Source organism: Malus sylvestris, chromosome 16 (assembly GCF_916048215.2).
Source record: "Malus sylvestris chromosome 16, drMalSylv7.2, whole genome shotgun sequence".
Taxonomy (NCBI): Eukaryota; Viridiplantae; Streptophyta; class Magnoliopsida; order Rosales; family Rosaceae; genus Malus; species Malus sylvestris.
In genome coordinates this window covers 18,632,608-18,655,385 of record NC_062275.1, presented here as the reverse complement: position 1 = coordinate 18,655,385, position 22,778 = coordinate 18,632,608, and the positions used below count along the sequence as shown (strand labels likewise).

Here is a 22,778-nt window from a genome sequence, read left to right as displayed (position 1 = left end):
GACTTTCGACTTCCTCTGGAGCAAAACAGGACCAAATGGACGAATTTTGGAGTAATTCCAATTGGAGGACGTTCGTGAGTCAATTAGCTTGATCGTATCAAAATTTGGGATTTTTCCACCAAGCAGTTATTTTCTGCCGATGAAATAAAGAAGCAGTGTGCAGTGCTGGAAAGTGACGTTTTTGGGCTTAAATTGCGTTTTTGGAGCCTAAGATGACCTCGGATGGGTTCGTGGCCTTCTGGAAAAGTGTTCAGAATAGTCCAAACATTAGATCCAGCTATATTGGGCCAGTTTTGGAGCAGCTTATGGGCCAAAACGTGGCTGTTCAGTTTTTAGACGAATTTTATTATTTAATTTAGGGTTTTGTTTGCTAGGGTTTGTGTGGTGGCTTAGCAAATATATTGCTTAGCCGTCTACAGTTTTAGATTACGTTTTATTTTATGCAATATTGGAGACAGGGAGAAGTGCTAGGGTTTTGAAGATTTTCTACTTGAAGGTGTTTTCAATCCTTTTCTTAATAATATTTTCTATGATTTCAATTATGAATATGCGGAACTAATTTCTTTTGCTAGGGCGAAGCCTTGAGCCTTAGCATGAATATGTGATTTTTATTTAATTGCTTATGATCGATTGCATGCGTACTTTGAATTGTTAATCACCGGGATAAAAACTATCTAATTGTCGTAATGCCTGATCACCATTAGGATCTTTAGAAAAGTAATTTGATGCAATTTTGGTCGGAAGGTTCCCTGAAATTGACGCTGGCTTCTTGTGATTAATAATTGTAATTTCTCTTAGGATGAATATCACGTCTTAAGGATTGCATGGTTTTTCAAAGGATTTTCATAAAGCATAATGAGTCTTTCATGTTCATATTTGATCCGAACGTCCGGAAGGGTTGCATGTTAGATATACGTTCTACGTTGGAGGTTCCAAGTAGAATATGAATTAGGAAAATCTAACCTTCAAAGTGGTATGTGTAGATCATAAGTAATGGGTAAAAATTCATAGGATTACTAGGTGATGGTGGAACCCTAGTGCCTTCTCAATTTGATTTTCTCAAAACTGTTTTCTTCTCTAGTCCTAATATTGCAGATTGTCTTATCATTAATAGTTAAATTCGTTTTTAATTTAAGTAGGTTATAAAATCAATCATCTAAATTTCTACTTTACAATCATTAATTGGAATCTGATTTGTTTCGAATTATTTAATAATCCCTGTGGAGAATGACCTTGCGAGATCCGTTTATACTACAATAACCTTGTGATTCTTGCAAGTAAAATAGGAGGTTTTTATCGCATTCACATAAGCAGTAAAAATCCTATCAAGAAAATGGCGCCGTTGCCGGGGATTATTTAAAATAATCCCTACGAATCAGATTTTCAATTAGTATTGCTGTTTATACATATATAAAAAAAACAAAAAAAATATTTAATTTTCGTTTTCATCTATTTTTACAGATTACAACAGTACAGATTTCAGAAATCTGTGCATGGTCAGCACCCGTTCAACAGTGCAGAAATTGATTCCACTTGATCCAGAATTTGAGCAGCATTTAAGGAGGAAACGCAGAGAGCAAAATTTGCAGCGGGTTCATCCTCTGCAGGAGAGGTTTCTGGAATCAGTTTTTACTGGGGAACTGCACAACAAAGAAAAAATGGCGTTTATAATTCCAGAGGCAGGTCTGCCCCTGGGTGATTCACTGACTGCCCATACCACAAATATACCCAGTTGCATCACATATCCGGCAGTGGAGGAAGGGACTGCATTTGAAATAAAACAGCACATGTTGAATATTCTACCTACGTTTCATGGGTTGTCATCTGATGATCCTAACATGCACATTGCGGAATTTTTAATGGGTTGCAAAAACATTTTGGTGAGGGGATTTTCAGCCGAATCTATTAAGCTGCGATTGTTTCCATACACTTTAAAAGATCAGGCAAGGAGATGGCTCCTCACACTCCCATCTGGAAGCATTACAACTTGGGCCCAACTCAGTGAAAAATTTCTAAACAAGTATTATCCGGCTTCTAAGACCCTTGACATGAGAACTCAGATTTTATCGTTCGCCCAAAAACCAAATGAAGAGTTTCATGAGGCGTGGGAGCGATTTAAGGAGTTGATTAGAAAATGTCCGCATTCGGGTATTAACACTACTGATCAAATGCACATATTTTTCAGAGGGTTGAATATGACTACAAAAACTCTTGTCAACGCTTCATGCGGAGGTACGTACAAAGACAAAAATGCACAAGAGGCTTGTTTGTTATTTGAAAAAATGGCAGAAGATACTCAGCAGTGGGCAGTGGAGCAACCACAATCTAGGTCAGCTTTTGAGATGCCAAATGGTTCTCCATATGTTACAGCACAAATTGAAAAAATGGAGAAAAGGCTAGAAGCAAAATTTAACATGTTATTACAGAGAATGCCAGGTTCACAGGTTGCTGTACAGCAGCCTTTACAAGCTGCCTGCAGCATTTGCAACTTAACAAATCATGATTTTTTGAGCTGTCCACATAAAGATGCTTATCCGGAATTTACAGCAGAGCAGGTTAATTCATTTAACAATTTCCAGCGTCCCCGATATGACCCGTATTCTAATTTCTACAACCCAGGTTGGAGATATCATCCTAATTTAAGGTGGGACAAGGAACAGCACACTAGGCCTCAATTTCAACAGCAGGTACAGCAGCCTGCTGCACCTAAGGCTGCTTGGGAAGTTGCAATTGAAAAATTGGCAAACACTACCACTCAAGAAATTCAAAATCTACATGCAGCAGTGAAAAACATCGAAAAACAGATGGGGCAGATTGCTTTACAGGTTTCAGAAAGAGCTCCGGGTACATTTCCTAGTCAAACAGTACCTAATCCAAGAGGACGAGAAGAATGCAATGCTATACGGACTCTACGGTCTGGCAAAAGTTACAACAACAAACATGAAAATTCTGTTGGGAATTCACAGGCAGCAGAACTACCCCAAACTAAATCTGCAATTATTGAAGATTCTGAAATTTCTGCAGATTCTGGGCAGTCCCAAGACAGATCCGAAAATACTGCAGAAGCTTCCACAAAAACTGCAGAACGTGTTTACGAACCCCCTATGCCGTATCCAGAAAGGTTGAGACCTAAAGCTAAAGATCAACAGTTAACAGATTTTATGAAAACTTTGGCTAAAGTTCAAATTAATCTGCCGTTAATTGATGCCATTAAGAACATTCCGTCTTATGCCAAGTTTTTGAAGGATGTTTGCACAAAGAAAAAGAAGCTTGTTGATTTTGAGAAAGTGATTCTTACAGAACAATGCAGTGCAGTCTTATTACATAAATTGCCTCCAAAGAAAAAAGATCCGGGGAGTTTTACTATCTCTTGCACCATTGGAAATTGTGATTTTAGTAGTGCTTTAATTGATTTAGGTGCTAGTGTAAACTTAATGCCATATTCTGTTTTCAAACGTTTAGGTGAAGGGGAGCTGAAGCCAACCTCCAGTATTATTCAATTGGCTGACCGTTCAATTACCTACCCTAGAGGAGTCATTGAAGATGTTATTGTGAAGGTTGACAATTTATATTTACCAGCTGATTTTATGGTGTTGGACATGGATGAGGATTTGACAACGCCCATTATTTTGGGCCGCCCATTTCGGGCAACAGCCCGAACTCTTATTGACGTTGAAGCCGGAACATTAACATTCCGAGTTGAAAATCAAACTGTTGTTTTCAAGTTGTTTGAAGCAAGCATACATTCAGGTGACAAGCAAGAATGCATGCGTGTTGATGCATTGGATGGTTTACCAAGTGCCAAGTTTATGAACAGATCATCAACTGACCATGTGTCCATAAAGCCCCCGAATTTAACTCCTGATTTTACAAGTCCTAAACCACAGCAGCAAAGGGTGCTACATGAAGACCAGCCAATGAACACATTGAAAAAACATGAAAATTTGCCAAGCAGCCCAAATTTTAAGAAAATACAGCCTGGTAAAGAAGTGTGGTTATTAAGTTCAGATTTCAAGTCATTTCCAGGGAAACAAGAGTCTAGATGGAAAGGCCCTTTTCTGGTTACTAAAGTTTTTCAGAATGGTAATGTGAACATTAAGACTAAGGGCACAGATTTCTCATTGAAGGTGACCAAACATCAACTAAAACCATGCATAGAGAAATTTGGTGTAGGCGAGTCTTTGACTCTAAAGGCACCAATGATCTAGCCACCGGACTTCCGCAACGTCTAGCTACAGACTTAAAAATAAAGCGCTTATTGGGAGGCAACCCAATTTTTCTAAACTCTTTCTTAATTTTAATTTTCGTTTGATTTTCTCTTTAATATAAAAAAATAAAAAATAAAAACTAAAAAAAAAACAAAACAAAAAAATAATAAAAAAAAAACAAAATTTGAAAAAAATGGAAGATTGCATATTGATTTTATTTACCCAGTTTATTTGATTTTATTTTAATTTTTTGACGCATATTGGTTAATTGCAGGTTGCGAACGTGGAAAATAAAGCGCGTCCTATGCTGGAATCCTGCACCCAGCAGCAAGTCTATCGTTCACATCAACCACATCTACACTATGTTGGAAATTTAAAGCAGTCCACATAAAAAGCCATTCACAGATGCAAGTTTGGGGGTGATTGTTGCAGATCCAGCACATAAACAGAATTTAGAGCAGTTAATTTCTGCAGCTCAGTTTTGCGATGCATGGAGGAAGCACAATTAAATCACAGATCCATACACCACAGAACTGAGTACATATATTATTACCAGATCTACAACAACTACACTTGCAGGGATTCGAATTTTACCTCCCAGATGCATCGATCTGGGTCATGCGGCCTGTGCTGTTTTCCTCCGTTGCTCTTGTGTGTTTACTTCTGTGTCCTTGGCTCTATCATGGATCCGTATACCCCTACATAAAGACCCAACAATATGAGTACATACAGGTTTACATATGGCATTCAAATGAACTGTTGTTGAACTTGTAAATGTTGAGCTTAGCAAAAGCAGACGAACGAGATCTGTACCTATATGACATACAGAGGCCGCGACAGTTGCTGTTGATTTTGCTTCAGGAACCACTAGACCGGATGCTCATAGTTGTTGTCTCTCGGTTGTACGCTGGAGTTGAGGGAAAAGTTTTCAGTCACAGTAGTGGTTTTATTATTCAACTCTCAGATCATCATTCATCAATAAAAAGGGTTACGGGTTTTACCTCAACATTTGCAGATCCTTGGTTGAGCTGAGCTGCTGACTCCGGGTGTGTTCTTGTGTTGTTGTATCGGATTTGAAACCATTAGGGCTCTTCCCATTGATAAACCACATGCAGGTGTTAGTGTTTGTTCCAGATCTCTCTAACAAATAAATTGGACACTGCAACCACAAGATTGGAGGATGATTTTACCTTTGGGTTTCCGTTTTTCCGATTTTCCACCACGGCGGGGTACTCACGGCGGTGTGTTGTTGTTGGGTTATGGACGGCTACGGATGCATCAATCTGCGAGGAAACTGAGACATACACAGAACAGTCAAATGCATCAGTCACAAACATTTTCATTTTACTCTTGGTGATGAAGTTAGCAGAAATGGAGCTACATCTTTACATTTGAACGAACAAAAGGAGAAATGGCATGGCTTCGTTTTTACCTGCAAAGGGGGGATTTTTGGACGAACTGTTTTAGTTCTGCTCGTTTGGGTCTCCGTATTGCGGACCAGAGCCCTATTATAGAGGAATCAGACATGCCTGTGTCGCTCCACCATGGATGGGGTTTGAGAGCAAATCGAGAGAAATGCGAAAAAAAAAATAAATGGAAGGGAGAAGGTTTTTGCATTTTTTTTGGAGTAATGAAGGAGAGAGAGCAGAGATATGGGGAAATGAGAGAAGAAAATAGAGAGATAAAAAACCTTTTCAGATTTTCTAGAGAGAGGACGATGGGCATCTTGGATTGATCTTCACCCTTACTTTGGAATCCTATGGAGCTCCCTGCCGTGATGCTTGCCACGTGTCAAAGCTGGTGTATTCCCAGGTCTATTCATGGGACTCGGTTTGCATTAAAGAAAAAGAAGAGCCGTTCGGCTCGGGACCCAATATTTGCCGGATTTTTTTTTTTTTTTTTTTTTTTTTTTTTGAAAGGCATGCAGGCTTTGGTCATATCTCCATCAAGTGGGCACTGTTATCTGATAAGTTTATTTTAAAAAAATAAAAAATAAAATATTTTGCACGCCAGCTGCCCACCACTTGTCACACGGCATGCCAATTGCATGCCTTTCCAAGAAGCGAATCCAATGCTTTTCCACAACTAGTGCTAGGAGTTGGTGCACATGTGCCGTGCACATGGCCTTGGTTGTGGGCCGGTTCTCCATGAATGGGTTAGAGGCGTTTTGTCCAGCCACTTCATTGTCCAGCCAGGTACTATCTTTCTTTGTTTTAGTTTTGTTAATCATTTTCACTTTTATAATTATTATATTTTAGTTTAAGTTTATTTCATTTTTATCATATTTCTTTTATTTTCTACACCTTGAGGACAAAGTGTGAAATAAGTTTGGGGGTGGGAAAGTAAATTTTAGTTTTTTTTTTTTTTATTGTTGTGTCCGTTTAAAAATTTTCATTATTCCTAAGTTAATATCCATAGAGTATTTTAAGCGTTAGAACAAATGGACATGGTGAAAGTTAATCCCACATTAGAGTCTTTTCTATGTATCGTTGCTTAGACACTAATTCATGAATTATACTTTGAACTTTGCACATCACACCAACATGGTTTGTGGGGAGTGAGATTGAAATACTTGCTTTTAGTCTAAATTTATTTTTATTTTTTATTTTTTATTTTAAGTAAAGTCAGTTATTAGTGTGAAAAAAAAAAAAAAAAGTAATAATTGTCTCACCCGAGGTTTTGCCTAGTAACCGGGCCAGTCCTGCCTAATCAGCAGTGATTCTCGCGTCAAACGGTAGAGTTTTGGCATGAGGCAGGGTGGTTAGTTGGTTTCGTAGCCTTTTCAGCTCGGGTTAATAAGTCCTTAGGGGTGTTCTACACCTAGTGTCCTAAAGCCCTAGTGGTTTGGGAGTCATTGACCTAAAGCTTGCTACATGGGTTGGATCGAAAGCTTAAGTAAACCGACATTGCACGACCACTACTGTTACTGGAGAAAAAAAAAATGTTATATATAAAAAAAAAAAAGTGAAAAAGAAAAAAAAAAAGAAAAAGAAAGAGAGTTATATTTAAAGTTACTATGTGTGAAATAAATAAGGACGAGAGGTAAGGGTTTTAGTCGAGTCTCCTTAATTATGTTGGTTCACTTTACACCAAAGGAAGTTTGTGAATTCTTTTCTAATTGATTCTAAATGGCTTAGACTCTGTGATGGGATTGGTTGGAACTTTTGAAAAGATGTTCTAGTTTTTAAAATTTGCTATGGATTGCAACTTTGAAGGTGAAAATTTTTGTCAGTTAATTTTAGCTAGTTAGTTTGTTAAGTTTTTATTTTTGTTTGAGTCTTGTTTTGCTTGAGGACAAGCAAAAAGCTAAGTTTGGGGGTATTTGATGAGTAGATTTTATATTATATATTTTACCCTAATCTTAGTATATTTTGGTTAATATATTGGAAGAATTTTGATACTTTGAATTGTATTTTCAATATAGGACTTTCGACTTCCTCTGGAGCAAAACAGGACCAAATGGACGAATTTTGGAGTAATTCCAATTGGAGGACGTTCGTGAGTCAATTAGCTTGATCGTATCAAAATTTGGGATTTTTCCACCAAGCAGTTATTTTCTGCCGATGAAATAAAGAAGCAGTGCGCAGTGCTGGAAAGTGACGTTTTTGGGCTTAAATTGCGTTTTTGGAGCCTAAGATGACCTCGGATGGGTTCGTGGCCTTCTGGAAAAGTGTTCAGAATAGTCCAAACATTAAATCCAGCTATATTGGGCCAGTTTTGGAGCAGCTTATGGGCCAAAACGTGGCTGTTCAGTTTTTAGACGAATTTTATTATTTAATTTAGGGTTTTGTTTGCTAGGGTTTGTGTGGTGGCTTAGCAAATATATTGCTTAGCCGTCTACAGTTTTAGATTACGTTTTATTTTATGCAATATTGGAGACAGGGAGAAGTGCTAGGGTTTTGAAGATTTTCTACTTGAAGGTGTTTTCAATCCTTTTCTTAATAATATTTTCTATGATTTCAATTATGAATATGCGGAACTAATTTCTTTTGCTAGGGCGAAGCCTTGAGCCTTAGCATGAATATGTGATTTTTATTTAATTGCTTATGATCGATTGCATGCGTACTTTGAATTGTTAATCACCGGGATAAAAACTATCTAATTGTCGTAATGCCTGATCACCATTAGGATCTTTAGAAAAGTAATTTGATGCAATTTTGGTCGGAAGGTTCCCTGAAATTGACGCTGGCTTCTTGTGATTAATAATTGTAATTTCTCTTAGGATGAATATCACGTCTTAAGGATTGCATGGTTTTTCAAAGGATTTTCATAAAGCATAATGAGTCTTTCATGTTCATATTTGATCCGAACGTCCGGAAGGGTTGCATGTTAGATATACGTTCTACGTTGGAGGTTCCAAGTAGAATATGAATTAGGAAAATCTAACCTTCAAAGTGGTATGTGTAGATCATAAGTAATGGGTAAAAATTCATAGGATTACTAGGTGATGGTGGAACACTAGTGCCTTCTCAATTTGATTTTCTCAAAACTGTTTTCTTCTCTAGTCCTAATATTGCAGATTGTCTTATCATTAATAGTTAAATTCGTTTTTAATTTAAGTAGGTTATAAAATCAATCATCTAAATTTCTACTTTACAATCATTAATTGGAATCTGATTTGTTTCGAATTATTTAATAATCCCTGTGGAGAATGACCTTGCGAGATCCGTTTATACTACAATAACCTTGTGATTCTTGCAAGTAAAATAGGAGGTTTTTATCGCATTCACATAAGCAGTAAAAATCCTATCATCAATCAGCTTCAAAAGCTTTATTTACAAAAGCTCCAGCTTCGAAAGCTTCATTTACAGAGCTCTAGCTTCAAAGCTTCATTTACAGAGCTTCACCTACAAAGCTTCAGTGCAAGGTATACGAATACCGCATCCGAACAACCGCCACTTCGGCCCATACATGGATTTAATTTAAAGTCTCCAGCCAACATACTCTATTGACCGAATACTTGGGGGACTACATTAGGTACCATATATTGGGCCTCAACTGGGCCTCATGAAAAATACTTAGGGGACTCTAGCCCATTATTTATGTATTGAGGAGCGAGCCCTTACTTTATAAAAGAGACTCCCTCACCATCATTAGAGCAGCATCAACTCTAGCCCATTATTCATGTACTGAGGAACGAGCCTTTATTTTATAAAAGGGACTCCCTCACCTTCATTAGAGAGCAACACCGCCAGTTGAGCAACCGCCTCATCGCGAGCATCACTCCTAGCCCATCACTTATGTATTGAGGAGCGAACCCTTATTCTATAAAAGGGACTCCCTCACCACCATTAGAGAGCATCGCCGCCTACTGAGCAACCGCCTCGCCGCGATCATCAACTCTAGCCCATCATTTATGTATTGAGGAGCGAGCCCTTATTCTATAAAAGGGACTCCCTTACCTTCAACACCACAAGCTGAGCCAACCAAGGCAACATAAGCCACAAGCCGAGCAGCCTCGCAGCGTGTGCTACTTCTAGTTGAGCGTCATTTCAGATTGAGCACTGCCTCATATTGAGCATCAGTTCAAGACAGTATCTAGTTACTTCGGCCCATACATGGACTGAATTTCAAGTCTCCAGCCAAAAGACTCTCTTGACTGAAGACTTGGGGGACTACTGTTTATACCATATTTAGAGCCTCCGTATTTAGACCTCGTATAAATACTCGGAGGACTCAAATGTAATTATGCAATAAGGGAAGGGGCAAATATGTAATAAGTGAGGAGTCTTTATTCTATAAAAGGACTCCGCATCCTCACAATTAGAGAGAGGCCAATTCCTAAGGCTATTCTCACCCCTTCTCAACGCTCTTACTTTCAAAGCTCTCTCTCTCCCTCAAATAAATACAATCAGTGTGGACGTAGCCCAAATCTTGGGGTGAACCACGATACATCTTGTGTTATTTACATTTCATGCAGATTCACGGCCGGATTTACGTTGTTCCAAGACCTCCGATTTTATGCATCAACAAATTCATTTAACCCTAAGGTGTTTGGCCAAACGTAAGCCTGCTAGGAGGGCTTCATATTCAGCCTCATTGTTCAACGCCTTGAATTTGAAACGAAGAGCATACTCAATCGCCACTTTGTCAGGGGTTGTAAAGACTAGTCCTGCTCCACAACCTTGTTAGTTGGACGAGCTATCAACATATAGACTCCATGCTGGGGTTGTTGGTTCTATTTTCTGAGCTTCCGAGGGTAATGAAACCACTTTTTTAGGCGTAGAAACAATGTCAACAGGATATGTGAAGTCGCCAATGAATTCTGCCACTGCTTGGCCCTTCTCAGCTGGCTTTGGTTGGTAGAAGATGTCAAACTCACCTAATGCTATCGCCCATTTGATCATTCTCCCAGAAGTGTCAAGACTTTGGAGTATCTGTCGAAGAAGATGATTGGTAAGCACGATGATGGAGTATACTTGGAAGTAAGGGCGAAGTTTTCGAGTAGACATGACCAATGCTAGAGCCAATTTCTCAATGTTGGAGTATCGTGTCTCTGCATCTTGTAAGGCCTTACTAGCGTAGTAGACAAGTCGTTCGACATTACCATCATTTCGAATGAGAATGGAACTTATTGCTGAAGCCGATACCAACAGATAGATAATGAGAGTGTCACCAACCTCAGGTTTGGAGAGTAGATGGGCTTCACTCATGTAGTCTTTGAGGTTCTTGAATGCCTATACACATTTATCAGTCCATGTAATGTACTTATTACTTCTCTTAAGTGCTTTGAAGAAATGAGCACATCTGTCTGTGGCCTTAGAGATGAACCTAGTTAAGTCTGCCACCTTGCCAGTAAGGCTCGGGATGTCTTTTGAAGTTACCGGTTCCTTCATGTCGATGATTACTTTGATCTTCTCGGCAATAGCCTCAATGCCTCGTTGGCTTATCATGAAACCTAAGAATTTGCCAGAGCCTACGTTGAAGGCACATTTGTTGGGATTTAACCTCATTCTATACCTCTTCAGAATGGTGAAAGTTTCAGATAGGTTAGCGATGTGTTGGTCAGCATGTTTGCTCTTGACTAGCATATCATCAATGTAAACTTCCATGCTCTTCCCAATTTGTTCGGCGAACATTGAATTGACTAGTCTCTGATAAGTCGCTCCTGCATTCTTTAGGCTGAAGGGCATGACTTTATAGCAATATAGTCCCTGTCAGTAGTGAAGGCTGTGTGTTTTTAGTCCAGAGGGTTTACAGGGATTTGATTGTATCCAGAGTAAGCATCCATGAAGCTTAGGAGTTCACACCCTGCCGTAGAGTCTATAAGTCTATCAATAAGAGGAATAGGAAAGTTATCATTCGGGTATCCATTGTTTAGGTTGGTGTAGTCGACACACATTCTCCACAAAACCTTTTGGAGCAAGAGACTTTCTTTGGTCGGATTTTTCTTAACAAGGACCACATTTGCTACCCATGTTGGGTAATTGACTTCGCGGACAAAGCCTATGCCTTTGAGTTTTTCAACTTCTGCCTTCATTTCTTCGTATCATTCAGTGTCATAAGATCTTCGCTTCTGTCTCATTGGCTTGGTCTTGGGGTCAATACTTAAGCGATGACATATGATATCGGGAGAGATGCCTGACATGTCCTCGTATGACCAGGCAAAGACCTCAGTGTTCTCTTGCAAAAAAAAGATCAATGCCAACCGAATGGGTGATGACAAAGTGATGCCAATCTTCACCATGCGATCTGGATAATCTTTTGATATAGAAACCTTCTCTAGCTCTTCAGCGGGTTGTGCTTGCTAGGTAAAAGAGTCATCTCAAGGATCGTCGGGTTGACTGTTGCATCGTGAAGATCCAAGTTGGATTCGTCCGGGCTAGTCTTTATGACTTGGTCATGTATAGAAAAGGTTTCCTTGGGCACATATAGGTGTTGTTGCTTGACCAAAGTGTTGTAACATGACCGTGCACTAAGTTGATCTCCTCTAATATAACCATGAGGGTTGGAAATTTCATCAACAACATATGTGTGGATACCATGGCCTTGAGATCATTGATGTCTGTGCGTCCAAAGATGACATTGTATACCGTTGGGCAATCAATCACCAGGAAGTTAGTGGTAATGGTAGCTGTGTAAGGGCCAGTACCAATGGTGAAAGGTAAGTGTATGCTCTCTAAAGGTTACACGATATCACCGGAGAAGCTTATCAGAGGAGAAATCGAGCGATCGATCAAGTGTTCATCTACATTAAGTACCCTGAAATCTTCAGTAAACATGATATTTACCGAAGCCCCCATGTCTACCAGGATTCGTCGTACTTCAAAGTTGGCTATGTGAGCCTCCACGATCAGTGGGTCGTTGTGAGGGTAGATGATACATCTTTCTTCCTCAGGGTAGAAATATATTGGATCCTAGTTAGGCTTTTGATACTTGCCTCCTCTGATGTCTTCCACATGAAACACTTGGTGGCCAGGCCTTAAAGCTCGTTTGTTGTTTTTCATGGCTCTATTGGAAGATTCAGATATGGGTGTGCCGCCGCTTATAGAAAATATCACATTCACTTGGTGTTGGTTACGGTTATCCCTTAAAAGGTGAAGAATCAATTTTTCCTTCATGCGCCAAAGCTTCAATATGATCATGAAGGGTGATACACTTCTTGCCGTTATGGCCATTATGCTCGTGGTAGTAGTAAAACGTGCCCGTGTTCTTCGTGGGCTTGTAACCCGACTGTCTTGGCATTGGCTTCGGTATCAGGTGTGCTATGCTGGGGTAAATGGCCACGCATGTGGCGTTCACAGGTGTGTATGTCTCATACCTCGGGGTAGGGCCTATCCTGACACGTGCTTGGCCCACTGTGTTGATTGCCTAAGGGTGAACATTATCATGGTGATACCCTTGGTTATCGCGATAGTGTCCCTTACTCCTTTTACTGAAATGAGACTGGTGATGATGGAAATCTTTCCTTTTTCCCTGAGGTTGATATGTATGTTGACTTGGTGAAGTATTAAGTAAGGCAGGAGGAGGCACCGCTGCCGTTTGGAAGGTCGAGGTCTTCTCATTTGGTTGGATCTGGCTTCCACTCCCCATTTGTTGATAAGGGGTGGATGTGTGGGGTTTCCCTTGATATATTCTTGCCTCGGTGGAGGCATGGTTGTAAGCTTGTGCCATCACCTCAGAGTAAGTCTTCCAAGTGTTGGCATTGATCATGTACTTGAAGAAATAATCATGTAAGCCTACAGTGAAGGCTTTGAGGGCAGTCTTGTCGTCTGCCTCGGCACAACGGGAATACTCATAGCTGAAGCGGCCAACATACATACGTAATGACTCGTCTGGCTTCTAGCGAATAGTGTACAAGTCATCCGCAGAGTGCAAACAATCGGTCTGGAAAATATGTTGAGAAACAAACAGTTTCCTCAATTCCTCAAATGAGTCTACCGTCTCAGGTGGAAGACGGCAATACCAATTTAGAGCTCCGCCAGAGAGGGTGGAGGGGAAGAGAAGACATCGCTCTTCGTCAGTGTGCATCCAGTATGCCATGGTGGACTCAAAGAGGTTAAGTGTTCAATCAGGTCCTCATTTCCAGTATAAAGTTGCAAGCCAAGCTTATGCTTTGTCTTTGCTTGGAGAGGGTGTCGAGGATCCTCCTTGTAAGAGGGCCAGACCTAAGTTGGTTCCAATCAAGTATCTCAACTTGTCGTTCGGCCTTCAACTTGTTTACTTCCTTAAAGAGCTGTAAAACAGGAGGGTCCTGAGTGGAGTTATGTACCACTGGAGTTTTCTTTCATAAATCTCCATCTCCTCTTGGAAGTAGAAAGGTTTGATCAAAAGCATGTGATTTTTCCCTTGACTCGCCGTACTGACTTCCAAGGTATGTCTGTCGGAACATCTCTGAGTCCTCTATACCTTCGTGTTTCTCTAGGACTTGTTGCCCCTTCCCCAAATTGGTAGCCGGCCTGGGACATGGAAGGGGACCGAGTCTTTCAGAGACCCTAGGGTCATTGATCTTCAAGCTTACATGGATGGGATTGTCTCAACGTTGTTTTAGGAAGTATCGACAGTCGCGAAAGACGGTTTTCGATCCTTCCACTCCTTCTGTAAGGAGGTGCCTTCCTCCACTCCTCCTGCTTCGAGTCGAAGCAGCTGGGTTGAGAGAAGTCTCATGTTGGTCACTATTTCGATGAGTAGATCGTTCCTCAAAGGGAATAACCATGTCTAGGGCAAATGACCCTCCGTGTTGGGGGGCACCCAGTTGATGGTTGACTTCCACATGAGTGATGAGCTCGTGTGTTTTAGTATATTTAGCCTCGTGGAGCATCTCGAAGACCTTCTTATACTGCTCTTGGAGGATCTCATTCTTCATCGCTATCTTGTTGTTTTGAGCCTCTAGCTCATTGACTCTAGCCTGAAGAGCAAACTTCCTTTGTTTCTTCTGTGTGTTGTGGCTTCCTTCGCTCCCCATGTTGGAAAGGGATGTCTGGTCAAAAGAGAGCGTACGAATGGTGGAAACCAGCATAACAAAGCTGAAGAGAGTGGGAATAAGTGTTGTTCCCATAGACGACGTCAAATGTTGATGCACAAAATCAGTGAGGACTTTGGTACAACAGAAAGTGTTAAGTTTATTACCTTCGCTAGATTGCTCTAGTCACTAGTGTGGATAAGTATGCAAATGGATAAAGATAGGGAAGCAAACACAAGATGTACGTGGTTCACCCAGATTGGCTATGTCCACGAAGTAGAGGAGTTCTCATTAATTGTGAAGGATTTACACAAGTACATAGGTTCAAACTCTCCTTTAGTGAGTATAGTGAATGATTTAGTACAAAATGACATTCGGAAATATTGTGAGAGAATGATCTCTATTTATAGATGAGAGTTTCTAGTTTCATTCTGACATTGACACGTGTCGTGTTATGATTGGCTTCTGATGTTGACATGTGTCGCGCTATGATTGGCCTCCTGGTTTGAGGAAAACTCTTATGGGTCCTTGACTGTATAACGTTAACCGGTGCTCAGTAGTTTCGGGATTGATCAAGTATGGTACAAACACAGTTAATCATGATAGTTGATGTATTAAGTATATGTCTGCCACATTTTTTGATGAGCTAGAATGATCTAAGAATGTGCTTTTGTAGCAATTTTCAAATGGGATAATTCCATCATATAGTTGCATCAACTAACTGATTGATCAATGCTGGTGCACCAATCATCCGCTGATGCTGCATCATCGCTTCTAGTGATTGCACTCAATGAAGGAAGGGATGTAATCATGGACGGCACTCTATCCTGGCTGGCCTTTGTTGAGCATACAATAGACATGGCCCGGGATGTTCACAACTGCCGCTACCGCATGGAGGTCGGATACAAGGTGGAGGAGGATGGCACCGTTACCGAAAACTATTGGGAACGAGTGGATGAAGAAGAGGATCATCAGGATCAGCAGAAGATGATAGATAATGGGGAGGAACCCAGGAGAAAACCCTACAGAATAGAGTTGGTTGGAGTGGTTTGTGATGCTTAATTTAGCTGTTGTTAGAGGCATAAGAAGAGTTATCATGGTCGGGAGGGCAGTGAGGGTCAGTTCACAGTTGAATTCCCACAAGAGATTTGCTAGTTCATTTTATAGATATTGCCAGCTTGTTGACAATGCCAGGCTCTACTGCACCAACGCTACGGCTGGTCCTCCAAAACTAATTTAATTTTGTACTCTCAAAAGCTACTTACTTTGAAGTAATGTTGTTATGGAGACCACAATTTTAGACGACATTTTCTGATGATGTGTTAATTCAACCACCACATTGACGGACTCACTTGGAAATATTTTTTTAGAAAGCACTTTTGCACATTAAAAACGTTTTTATTAGAAGGATATTTATATATATATATATATATATATATAAGTTGTATAGAAACTGATGAAATGCTTTTTGAAAGAAACACAAATTAAGTCATTTATCATAAAGTCAAAATCTTTTACATTCTAGAAACGATATTAACTTTTTCTTTCAAGCACTGCCAAAACGGCCATATGCATGGCATGAAATTTACTAACTTGGATTTGTGCATAAAATGCAGCTAATAGGATGGAAGGATGGAGACAACAAGTTGCTAGTCGATCATGAAGAGATAAAGTGCTTGACAAACTTAAAGCAATTTGAACTCCAAGGTAGAATCCATATACGAGCTTTACATGCTGAACCCAAGCCGTACTCTCGAGCCTGGTTCTCTCTGGAAAGATATTGTTTTGTGCTCCTCAAGGCCCAGCCTTCAGCTTAAGCTTAAGGGCTATCATTCAAAAAATTGAAATTCCATACACTGCTAACAAATTGGGTTAATCATCAACTTAGTTCTTGTTTAATTTTGTGTTTATTTGAATTCTGTGCATACAAAAATGAAATATATAATTCACTGTCATCAGATATCATAATAATTCTCTCGTCGAATATTGCTACTAATAAGCCCAAAAAAAATCAAGGAGACCACTACATTATACAAGAGTACAAAACACTTCAACAAAATTCCGTCCCCGAAAACCTCACTTTATATATACGATTGCATGTGCCTTAACAAAAATGATACGTAAAAAATGTAGACTCAAAACTCTCCCCATATGTTGTCACTTTAGTAGTGGCTACTGTCATTGCGGAATTTGCTTCTTATTTTGTTATGAGATGAGTAGGATAAGTTGAACCTTTATTCGGTCATTGTTCTGTTGTTGAACTATGAGAAGAACAACTTATACGAAACAAGTTTACTTTTACGTGATATTTAGATTCAACAATACATTGCCACGTAGAGAAAAATTTGCTCATGACGATATGTTTTTGGACAAGAAACGTCACGTGATGATGAACCTGTTTCATATAAGTTATTCTCGTGTTGAAGATCCTTTTATGTCTAGTTTAGATATTTAGGAAAGAACACTACTTAGCTGCTATAAATTTAGCAGCAGCCAAATAGTTTTCTTTAGGAAATATATTGTCCTTCCAAGCAAAATAGTTGACTTGGGCACCATGGACACACACACAAATTAAAAAAAATGAAAAATAAAACTTACTGATCATAGTATGGACTCAAGTGCAACAGTTGTCATCATTTAGTACTACGGTCTAACGATATGCCTCTTCACTTGTAAGTAAAAGGTTTCTCGCCAAAGATGAATTTGTACCACATTATTACTAGTCCATTATGAGGTTAAGCCCATCTATTTTCCTTAGTATAGATAATAACGTTCGTTAAATTTTTTTTTTTGTAACAATTGTCAATAGTTTAATTTGAAGCCCAATTAGCAGCCCAATTCCAACCTCAGACAGTCAGATCCGGATGAGGATCCTCTTTGAAGAGATCTTAGGAATCCTCATACATCGTATCGTATAGTTAGTTTTTGTTAGATATTATTTATGTTTAATTTTAAATAATAAAATTTAAATAATTTCTGATCATACGATATACGATAAATATTTCAAATGTAAATATCACTAAGATTTCCACAATTTGAATCCGAATGAAATCCATATCCGTCAGACCCTAGTGGTTAAAACACAAAACCTGAGCCACCACCAAACAATCGAGATTATATAAATTCAGCTTGAAAGGAAAAACCTCTTGGTTCGGAAAACCCTAGCGGCCACTCACAGATCCGAATTCTTCCAAGCTTTACTCCCGCCTAGCGTTTCCGATACCGAAAGCTACACCATGGTAAGCCTCCAAATCCCCACTCTCTACCTCTCTCTGAATCGCATCATTTCACTGTTACTTTCTCTCTCCTAACTCTCTCTCTCTCTCTGTTTTCTGGGTGTTTCAGGCTGACGTTGAGGCCGATGTTGCGGCGGCCGGAGTTCCGAAGAAGAGAACATTTAAGAAGTTCAGCTTCAGGGGCGTCGATTTGGATGCTCTGCTCGACATGTCCACCGATGAGCTTGTCAAGCTCTTCCCTGCCAGAGCTCGCAGAAGGTAATACAGATGGCTCTATGCGATCTCTTTGTTTGATTTATTGGTGGTTTTGTGAATTGGGTTTGAATTGAATTTTTTTGGAATTTTCGTGGTTGAAAGGTTTCAGAGGGGTCTGAAGCGCAAGCCTATGGCTTTGATCAAGAAGCTGCGCAAAGCGGTAATATTTCAGAAATTATTGGTTGAATTGTGTTACAGATTTTGTGTTTAGATATTAGACTTTAGTTTGCTGATGTGGTTCGTGATGGTTTAAAATGGGAATGATGCGTTATTTATAACTGAGATATGTTTGTCCAGTTATCAGCTTATTTGTTTTCGATGCATAATAGTTAACGCCAATGTCGGTCCTGAGCTCGTCCACCCTCTGTCAAGCATATGTTCTATACACACTATGCATCTAATTCATATAATGAATCTAATCTCATATCAGGAGTTGATTTAACTTTGTCTACATGTGATTTGTGTTCAGGGAATGGGGACCTGATATCCCTGATCTACTTAAAATATATGCTTTGGTTTTATAGAGTAAACACATGGGAATTGTGTGGATTTTCTTGTCCGTTTGTTTTATTACGCTTACAGAAGTTTGGCTGACAAATTGATTGACCAATGTATAAATAATGTAGGAATGACTTGTATACTCGAATGTAGTAGTCTATACACCCCTTAGAAGGCATAATAGAAATGGGACTACTGTTTAGGACACTATTCTGTTGTTGGATTTAGTTGAAGCTGTATTTGATTGATTGGATATGGATTTTGATATATTATCATGAATAGTTTACAAGGAGCAATTATTAAAACAAAAGTTTGAAATGAATGCCTATATAAGACGTTGCCTTGATTAATCACTATTCTCTAGTGATAAATGAACGTTGCAGCATACTATTTTAGTGTCGGGATCAAGCATCTCTTCCTTTTCGCCGTTCAGTTCTGATGCATATTGTCATATGCTTCCATGGTTGAGGAAAGTGTGGACCTAATGCGTGTTTCTTTGTGCTTGTAACAGAAAAGAGAGGCTCCACCCGGTGAAAAGCCAGAGCCAGTCCGTACTCACCTGCGTAACATGATTATAGTTCCGGAAATGATTGGAAGCATCATTGGAGTGTACAATGGTAAGACCTTCAATCAGGTTGAAATCAAGCCTGAGATGATCAGCCACTACCTTGCTGAGTTCTCAATCTCATACAAGCCTGTGAAGCATGGTAGACCTGGTATTGGTGCCACGCACTCTTCGAGGTTCATTCCTCTTAAGTGAGATTTTTGCCAGCGGTCTAGATGTCTGGTCATGTTATTTCTTTCAGACTTTGATGTCGATCGCATTTTTGATCATTGCTTTTCAGTTTTGTTATATTATGACCATATCTTGATTACTATTTAGATGGAAGTTATATTTACTATTGTGGTCCTTTGGATGCGCAGACTATGATTGGAGCGCACAATTTAATGTCAGCATAGTTGAATTTAAATGCGTGTTCTCTTGAGTCACGACAGTATGTCATTGTTCTATATTTTCTCTTTGCCAAAGAGTTTGCAGCCAATTTTCAGTTCTCCAGCATCCAATACTTTCAGGCGATACACAAATGGTTGCTACAGAGTGACTAGGCAGACCGCGAACTTCAACTTCGTTGCCATTCTTTGAACGAACCGAAGTTTTGCAGTTAGAAAGCATCCCAGGGACAACTCCCCTCTCAATAGAATAAAGCAGTCATGATCCAAAAATCATTTGGGGATTGGGAATGATGAACACAAATATATAAAGAGTCTCCCAAAACCTCCAAATTCAGCTTCGAATAATCATCGGCAGGGGTCGGTATGGAAAACTGGTGATATTTCTCAGTGGAAGTATCAAGGGTTAGAACTACGTATCCTTTTTCATCCAACTTGTTACGCATTAGCCAACATAAAGCACCGTTCGAAAAACACGAAATTACCGAAAACACGATAAATACCTTTGCAAGTCTTGGATCCTTTTCCAGGAGTGACCTGAGTAATCACAATACTGTTAGGTTCAATTTTCGCCAAAAGCGAATTTGAATTTATTGTAAGGCTTGCCCACTCCCCCATCCACTATGTTTGGATGAAGAAATTTAAAATGAAGGAAATTGAAATGATGGGATTTTAGTTTTTAGAATTTATGAATTTTCTTGTTTGGTTAACCTAAAAGAATAATGGAATTGAATACGGAATTTATTATTTTTAAATTCTCAATCATAGATATTGGGAAAATGAAACCTATTTATCAATTTTTTTTTCCACGCAGATTTCTAAATTTTTATGTTTATGAATCCAAACAAGGAAATTGGTCCATGTCAATTTATAAATTTTGACTTATAAAAATTCTAAATTTATTTCTCCCATTCAAACATAGTGAGGGTTTAGAGGTGAATTTTGTGCATTTGGGATATTGGGTTGGCTCCTTCTAGTGTACTGTGTTTTGGATCCAATGACAAGCCTTTTTAGTTTCCCAACACCTTGTTAATTTATGTCTATTGATCTTGAATTCATATTATCTAACGGCTAAAAATTGAGAAGAGTGTATGAGAAATAAAAAATTAGTGTGTAAATAGTACCACTCTTAAAAAAACACATATCCTAAAGCACATCATTTTTCCTTTATAATAAAATGCAAGTGCTTCATGGCTTGAAGTTTCTGAAAGAAATACGTAGAAGGAGCTTTTTTTTTTTACTCCAAAGTGTTATAAACATTGTATTTAAGTGTGATTATGTAAGTCTTAGATTAGATTTGATACTAGTTATTCTTCTCTATTAGGACTTGTATTCCTTGGAGGAGAATGATTCTTTCCTCTCTTATTACTATAAATAAAGGCATTGCATAGGGGAATAACACATCATCTACACAACTCTACAAACACATCTCTCTCTACTCTTTCTCTCTCTCTCTCTCTCTCTCTCTACTCTTTCTTTCTCTCTCTCTCTCTCTCTCTCTCTCTCTCTCTCTCTCTCTCTCTCTCTCTCTCTCTCTCTCTCTTTCTCCCAGGCCCCCTCTCTCCCTTGTCAGATTAATATAAGCCACAACACTTTATCAGCACGCTCTTACCGCTGTGCTTAGGAATCTAACGTGGAAGTTTTCTGCATCAAACCAGCTCATCAATATCATCACGCAATCAGGTTCTTCCAAAACAACGATTTTTATCTCAATATTTTTGTAGCCTTGATAGCATAAACATTCACCAGAATGCATGACCCAACTTTACGCTTTTTGAATTTTAGATTCTGGAAATTGAATTATATGTTATATATGCATGAAGTTGAATTAATTTATAATCTAGAAATTGAAAAGAAAAAAAAATTAATTCTAGGGTTTTAGAAAAACCCAAATCGCAAGCCGTTGGCCTCAGTTGTGCCGCGTCATCGAGCCACCATCACCAGGCCTACAACCTGCGTGGCTAAGCTACATCGTAAGCAGTGAAGCTGAGAGCTAGTAGCTCTCTCTCCCTAAAAACCAAAAAAATGACGTCGTCTATGGCGTTGCCCCTAAACCCACACTTGCTCGTGGATGAGCCACGACATATAACGCCGATTTCCATTGGGAATGATGACCTGCAGTCGTATTTTTTTAGGTCAAATCCATCATCTCCGACGATGATTGTAGAATTGATTTCTTGAGGATTTCAGTTCGAATCCCCATGGTTTTCACAACCAATGTTGAAAAACTAAATTTTTCTGTCCCAAATAGGGTGCCAGTTCGAACCTGTGCTTCACCCTTACCAAAATTGACCAAAACACAGCCGCCAGAAGTGGCGGCGCTGGCCTCATCTTCGGCGAGTTTACCTAGGAATGTAGGGATGTTCTCTGGTCTGAACTCGAGCCCATATGGGCTTGGCTTTATCGTGGTCAGCACACCAGCCCTTTTGGGCTTTGGTGTTTTCCTTAGGCTTGCATCATAGAGCCCAAATGGGCCTCTATTGGACTCAGCTCGTGACACCGGCCCGTAGGGCTATGGTGTCCCTGCGCCTGCAACACACTAAATCCTAACCCCTGGCTGGTGCATTTGTGTACCCACCCGCACACGATCCCGCCTGATACTGGAGTATCGGTGCATCGCACCATGTCGTACTTGATCCACGCCTATCTCGACCTCTGGTCTATTGGGCTAGCAGCCAATTTGTGCTTAACCAATCCAACTTTGGGCCTGGACCCCACGACATAAATTTGCTCAGCCCAACCGTTGGCTTTAGCCCACTGTTTTGGGCCCCGAGTTTAATCACTTATAATTTTTAGGCATTTTTATAATTCTTCACCCACACTTTAATTTTGGCCTGAAATCTAAATAAATAATTCAATTATATTTCTAGATTTGAAGATCTATTTGCATATTTTCTTGTTGCATAATTCTTGCGAAACCCAAAGTTTCTAGAAACATGCCTTGTTTGAAAAACCTGAAGTTTTTCCTTAAAAATATCACCCATGAAAACCCAAAGCTTTTTCTTGTAACTTTAAACCAATAAATGTCTATTAGAACCTAAATGTTCTACTTCTATGTGAATGGATCGATTTTTCTACATTACACTAACCACATTTTTGTCCATTTATTTTGTGATAGGGACATGCCAAATTTGAACAAACTCGACTTCACCGCTTTAGAGGTCTATGGAAGAAACTACCTCAAGTGGGTCCAAGATGTGAAGCTCCACCTCACCGAACGAAGTTGCG

At 39.5% G+C, this 22,778-nt stretch overlaps 1 protein-coding gene, 1 long non-coding RNA gene, 1 other non-coding gene and 1 pseudogene across 4 annotated transcripts; 2 read left to right on the top strand and 2 right to left on the bottom strand.

Annotated features, from left to right (window-relative positions):
- Positions 1-16,486, top strand: part of LOC126609179 (calmodulin calcium-dependent NAD kinase-like) — a 44,561-nt pseudogene extending 28,075 nt beyond the window's left edge.
- On the bottom strand, positions 2,046-2,150 carry LOC126609441 (small nucleolar RNA R71). Its single transcript, XR_007618160.1, has one exon. It is a non-coding gene; the product is annotated as a small nucleolar RNA R71 (small nucleolar RNA).
- On the bottom strand, positions 4,613-5,810 carry LOC126607087 (uncharacterized). 2 transcript variants are annotated; one of them, XR_007617491.1, is made up of 5 exons: positions 5,641-5,810; positions 5,399-5,502; positions 5,210-5,298; positions 5,022-5,115; positions 4,613-4,906 (listed from the first exon to the last, which is right to left on the bottom strand). It is a non-coding gene; the product is annotated as an uncharacterized LOC126607087 (long non-coding RNA). The 2 variants fall into 2 exon arrangements; XR_007617490.1 differs by having other exon boundaries at positions 5,598-5,694.
- Positions 16,487-17,666: 1,180 nt separating the features above from the next.
- LOC126607086 (40S ribosomal protein S15-4) lies at positions 17,667-19,570 on the top strand. Its single transcript, XM_050274526.1, has 4 exons — positions 17,667-17,849; positions 17,956-18,104; positions 18,204-18,261; positions 19,111-19,570. Exons 1-4 carry the CDS (start codon positions 17,847-17,849, stop codon positions 19,357-19,359), a joined length of 459 nt encoding a protein of 152 aa, XP_050130483.1. The 5' UTR covers positions 17,667-17,846; the 3' UTR covers positions 19,360-19,570.
- The last annotated feature ends 3,208 nt before the right edge of the window (positions 19,571-22,778 follow it).